Raw genomic sequence first — 6012 nt, 5'->3', positions numbered from 1 at the left:
CTGTACCAGGGATTGAACTCAGGACCTTGCACTTGCCAGGCAGGCGCTTATTCTACTGAGCTATCTCCCCGGCCCTTACAAACAGAATTTTAATTAGAGATTTGTTGCCTAGTCTTACAAACTGAAAAAAGTCTCAAGAGGAAAAGCATGTGGGAAAAAACAGCCAATCCCATCCAACTCTTGCTTAGAATGTTTGTGGGGACAGAGTGTATAGGAAACTACGCAGCCCAAACTGTTGTCTATAGATCACGGGAAGCATAAAATTTGTGCACATTAATAATTTTTCATGCATTGATAAGCACTTTCAGGTTTTTTAATCTAAAATATGTTCAGCAAATTCTTGATTAGGTACAGTGGGATGGATCCTGGAGGGCTGTTAACTCACTACTGAGGGCTGGCGAGACAGCACAGCAGTCTAAGTGCCTGCACAGCAAATGCAAGGACCCGGGTTTGATCCCCAGTAGCACATGCATCGCTGGCCCCAGAACCCCGGGCACGCCATGCTGGCCCTGAAATCGGGCATGATGGTGCATGCCTAGAATGCCAGCACTTGGGGAGGCTGAGACAGGAGGATCACTACAAGTCTGAACTGTGTAGTGAGACCTTGTACCAAATAAATCATAAAAATTTTTTTAAAAATAAACTCACTACTGATTAATGTGAATGGATAAAATCTGAAAATGAAGTATGACTGGATGTAGGCATATAGGAGAGAGGCTGAGTAAAAATAATTAAGATGGCAGATTTAGAAAGAATAAATGGTAAAGAGAATCAAGGCAATACAGAAGCCCCAGGAGAAGTCGGTAAAAAAACAAATGTTCAATACCATGTAGTACAAATAGTTGTAATGATCAAAAAACTATTCAGTAAAGTATACAGAAAGTTTCTAGTGACCTTCAAAAATGGTGGACCAGTGAGGTTTTTGGGTATATAAATGAAATGAAGAGGAAAGAAAATACTGAAAATCAATGTATTTTTTTTTCCAAGAATTTTGATCTGTCCTCCTCTATTGAGCTTCACTCATTTGTATAATTTGTGTACTTTTATGTTTCCTTACATATAAGCAGTAAGGCTCAGGCTATGCCTTATTCCTCAGATGATTAAGTGTTTAGTGCATACAGCAGGCACTAAAGTCTTAATTTTTTTTTTTTAATCATTAGACTTTTGGCTGCAGTTGCACACTGTACTAATAACATTAGAATTTAACTCAGCACTAACATACATGCAAGTTCAAATTTACTAAAAGATGATTTTTCTACTTTATTTTTAAATGAGAAAAAACAAAGCTATAAATATTGGCTAACTTCTTATACTAGAAAATTGTTCAAATCACTTATGAAGAGATACAATTTCTGTAACTAGGCAAAATCTTTCCTGTTTGAGCAAAAACTTTTTGTTAGACGTAGGGGTTGCATAGGCCAGTAGTCCTAGCATATGGGAGACTAAGAGACGAAGATGGTGAGTTCCAGGCCATACTGCACTACACAGAGACCATGTTTCACAATGAACGAAAGAAAACAAGAAATTTCTAATTGCTAAGTTTGACAGTAATAGTCAAGAAATGAATCCATATAGCCAGGTGTGGTGCTGTATGTCCATAATCCAAGGATTCTCTGAGGCTGAAGCCAAGAGGTTCTAAAGTTCTAGCCCAGCCTAGGTACGCTTACTGACTTGGCGACACCCTGTCTCAGAATGAAAAATAAAAAAATGGACTGGAGATATAACTCAGTCTCAAGATTATACTTAATCTTCAATACAAAAAAAAAAAAAAGTGTTCAAACCAATCTAGCACATTTGTCTTGGCTTAAATAGTTCAATGACCTACATATGTGATAATAAAGTGCATATCACTATGTAAACATGCTTATCGGAATTATTCTAATTGCTAAATAGAACAAAATATGGGAGCCTGTAAATCCTGTGGTCTATTAATGTTGTTAAAGATCTGTCTAAAGATGTGTAATATGACTGTATGCACTTCCCAAATCACATTCCGGCTGAACAGAAATCATATAACCTGCATTTAAATTACTTAGTTTGCATTTTATAACAGTAATAATCCAAGTTAGTAAGCAAATCTCTTATTGAATTAGGTAAGTCCAAGATGCTAGGAGGCTCTTTTATAGCTTTTCTGTTACTCTGTCCTAAATTTTCAGTTCTGTCTCAGCTATGCCATCTTCAACTTGCTCAGTTATGAGTGACTTCAGAGGACTTAGACTATCTAAAATTAATTTAAAAAATATGTATTATACTTCAAATGTACTTCAGATTCTTAATCATTACATAGTCTAATAAAACACCTTCAGTTTTTCTAACAGTATACCTTTTTCAAAATACCTTTAAATTATGAAAACTGCAAGTAAATCTTTCTAAACTATATCTATGTTCCTTTTTATAATAGTGAGGTGGAGAAAGCATGTATTATCCAAAGCTGCTTAACTACTTCTCATTAACTGAAATGTGTACAATTTCGAGGTGAGGTAGGAGACCACTTATTGTGCAGCCTGTAAATATTCTCTACTCACCTACTATATTTTGCACCTCCAAGTGCTTGATTTAGATGAGGAGGGGCCTCACTGAGGCATGCTGCTTTTTTCTTTACTGTGACCAACCAGCCTTACTCTTTTAGGCAGTTATATTTTGTTTTGACACTGCAAGTATTAAAGACCATGTTTATCTTAGACCATGTCTATCCTAGGGTTTCATAAACATTAAACTTGAAACTGATCTAGCAGTTGTAAGGCCAATGAATTTTATTTCAAGCGGTAATTCGAAAAGAGTACAAAGGTCAGCTTATGGGCCCCAAAATAATTTGCTGACAGAATTCATTAAGTCTTTCTCTGAGCTAACATTTTAAAATGTTCTGAGGATCCTCAATTGTCAATAACGAATCTTTTTAAATGTCTGTATGGCAGCCCAATAAATCACTTAAAAGACATGCAAACACATACTGAACCCGTAATATGGGCTATTAATTTTCAACAGTCGACTTCTGATGGGAGTACAAACCTCAACCGGTGTTTATGTATGAGGAAAGACATCCATAGTATAGTATGCTCTTTCCCAAACAACTCATAAGATTCAAATGCTTTTTGGAAGCCAGTGTCTAAACAAAACAGCACGAGACAAGCTCATGCTACCCTTTGTGTATGAAGAGGCAGAACAGCTATTTGGCAGTAATGTTTTCTAAATATTGCAGCTAGAATCTTAACAGGTTGCTTCGGTATATTATGTCATGTTTAGAAAGAGTTAAGCAGAGCAGAAAGGACTGATAGGGCTAATAGTTAAATTATATGTAACTACATAAACCTGTGCCATAAAACACCATTTAACGAAAAAGCCCTTAACCTCGTCATTTACTTCTACCTTGCCGCACCTCTGGCCTCCACCTTGCACCGGGTTTCTTCGAGGTTTATGGAGGTGCCTTCTTTCATCCTGGTGCCCAATTTTACCCTAACCCACTGCACCGCCCCTCCCCCCACTTTCCCAAGCTTGCCTTTTCCCCTAAAAACCATCCCGGAGGGCAAAGTCCTCTCCTACTCCCCAGCAAGGCGCACTCTCTGGCTTCTCTGCGGCGCAAAGATCTGGGCCTCCTGCACTTACTGCTTTCAGCTTCCTCAAGGACAGAGGCTAGGGACGGGGACAGGGCCGGAGCCTGGGCAGGGTCTGGGGCTGAAGCCGAGCCAGGAGTCAGAGCCGAATCTGGGGCCGGAGCTGGGACCAGAGCCGAGTCCCCGGCCGGGGTCAGGACCTGGGCCACCTCCTCCTTCTCCAGGGGTAGCAGCTCCTCCTCCGCCATGTTCTCCATAGTTACCGCCTCCGCGCCAGGCCCGCCCGGGGGCGGGGAGGGGCTCACGACGGGGTAAGAGGGCTGACGTGAACGCTCAGGGCTGGATCCAAGGAATGGGGAAGAGAGGGAGAGGGCGGGATGCGTTCGACAGACCGAAGATGGAGAACCAGTGATCAAATCCTGTTAGAAGAAAAAAAAGCAACCCAGGGGCAGCGATTCAAAAACCCGTCGACTTCCCTTCCCCCAGGCGTTGCGCCGCCACCACAGACTGCGCAGACGCCAGGTAGGAGCGACGTCCAATGGGGTGAGAGAGTTCTCTCTCCATAGTGTCTCCGTTCCCTTGCTCACCACCGAACTCAAGCAAGACTACTACTCCCAGGGTGCACAGCGTCGAGCGGGCGGGGCCGCACGCCCAATTCACGGGGGAAGCACCTGAAGACCTCCTGAAGCGCCCCCGAGTGTTAGCGCCGAACTACGTTTCCCAGTGGGCAGCGCGCGCGGAAGGGGTGTTTTCCTGTGCCTTGGAACTGTGCAAGCGGCACAGCCACTGATGCTGCTAAGGTAAGAAACGGGACGGTCTTTCGAGTTTTCTCAGGACAAGGTCATCCTTCTCCCGGTCCCAAGTACCGTCGCGGCTGTCGACCGAACGAGGGGGGACTCAAAGTCGCTGGAGCCTGGGCGGGGCGACTCTGTAGGCAGCGCCCGGGTCGGGCCCGCGGAGAGCAGCGTCTGGGTCTGGCCTGGCGCTGTGGGGAGGGGATGTTCTGAAGGATGTCAGCTGAAGCGCGGCCCAGATTGCTTGTCAGTGTGACTGACTTGGAGTTGGTGTCTTCTCTTCATTTCGCACCCTCTCATTTCCTTTGTTTTTATTATAGCCTACGTATTCACAATATGAGCCGAACTCCAATGCAAGTGACCCTTGCCTATGAGTTGAATTTGCCTTTTTATCGGCCCCCTTCTTTCCACCCACCCCCCCAGCCCCCGTAGTGGGCGTGGAACCCCGCGCCTCTGTAATTTTCCTTTTTTTTTTTTTTTTTTTTTTTAATGTGTTTTGTGCAGGGTCTCACTACGCAGCTCAGACTCATAGCGATCCTCCTGTTTTCACCACGTCCGTCGCTGGCGCAGCATATGGTACCCGGGATCAAACCCCGGTTCCTGAGCTTGCCTAAACAGGCGTTTAGTCGGTTGAACTATCTACGCGGGCCCGGGTTGTAGTTTTTGTTTTGAGATAGGGTCTAAGTCGCCACGTTGCCCTCGCTGAGCTTTTACGCGCAATCCTCTTGCCTCATCCTGCCCGAGTGCGCCACCACGCATTTATTTTTAGACTTTTAACTTTAAATCAGACCGCTTGAATGTGTTGAACTGAGAGGGCTATGATTACAGGTATGTTTCCCCAAGGCATAGATAGGGTCAGTGAAGTCCCCTCCCCCATGCTTTTCTTACCAGTACTGTCTTGTAGTACTTGACTTTCAAGCTTCACTTCCCCTCCCCCCAACAAAACAAAACAGAAAAACGAGCATTTAGGGAGGGAAAAAGTTTTCTGGTTGCAGCCTGTGACTGGCCTGAATGTTATAGGCAGCAGGAAGCAGAGGGGAAGTCTATTCAGGTACAAGGCTCATTCTTGTAGTTCGGTGTTCTTAGCTAATAAAACTGATACTGTGCCTTTCTTACTACTTTACACCTCAGAATACAGAGGAGAGAGAGTGATTTTTGGCACTTTGAAACCCTCTCTGGAAGTTAACCTCTTCTTTCCCCTCTCATTAAGTATGAGGGGGAGGCTTAAAAATAAACTTTTCTACTTTAATAGAAACAGATAATCCTCATCAATGTTCTTGGAATTACAGTTCTAAAGCCTTTTTAATTTACTCTCTTAAATTAGTCTTGGATGTATAGTTGATTTACTGCTTAATAGTTAATTACTAATGGGATACCAACGTATAAAAATGCTGACTTTATCAGTGCACATCAAAGAATCATTGATTTTTTTTTTTTTAATATATCGAGTACAGGGTCTTACTATGCAGCTTGGACTCCTAGCGATCCTTCTGTTGTTAGCCTCCGCCATTACAGGCATGCGCCACCACGCCAGGTCTCCATGGCCGGCTCAGTGACTGGAGGGGGTGATGGAGGCAGCGTGTGGTGCTGGGGACGAACACTGGTCTATGTGCTTGCCTAAGCAGGCGCTTAGTTTGCTGAGTTATCTCACTGGCCCAAGAATCATT

General features: G+C 43.6%; 2 protein-coding genes across 2 annotated transcripts in view; one reads left to right on the top strand and one right to left on the bottom strand.

Moving 5' to 3' along the window:
- The window catches only part of Trmt1l (tRNA methyltransferase 1 like), a 63910-nt gene extending 59845 nt beyond the window's left edge, over positions 1–4065 (bottom strand). The window contains exon 1 of the mRNA XM_023708480.1: positions 3604–4065. Coding sequence (XP_023564248.1) covers positions 3604–3808 — 205 coding nt within the window. The 5' untranslated portion in view covers positions 3809–4065. The remainder of the gene's footprint in view (positions 1–3603) is intronic.
- Positions 4066–4220: 155 nt separating this feature from the next.
- Positions 4221–6012, top strand: part of LOC101564457 (transcriptional protein SWT1) — a 98949-nt gene continuing 97157 nt past the window's right edge. Inside the window, 1 exon segment of the mRNA XM_023708485.1 lies at positions 4221–4351. The gene's annotated coding sequence lies outside the window, so the exon portion shown is untranslated.

This window comes from Octodon degus, unplaced genomic scaffold (genome assembly GCF_000260255.1).
Source record: "Octodon degus isolate 3935 unplaced genomic scaffold, OctDeg1.0 scaffold00374, whole genome shotgun sequence".
Lineage (NCBI taxonomy): Eukaryota > Metazoa > Chordata > Mammalia > Rodentia > Octodontidae > Octodon > Octodon degus.
This window is presented reverse-complemented; position numbering and strand designations above follow the sequence as displayed.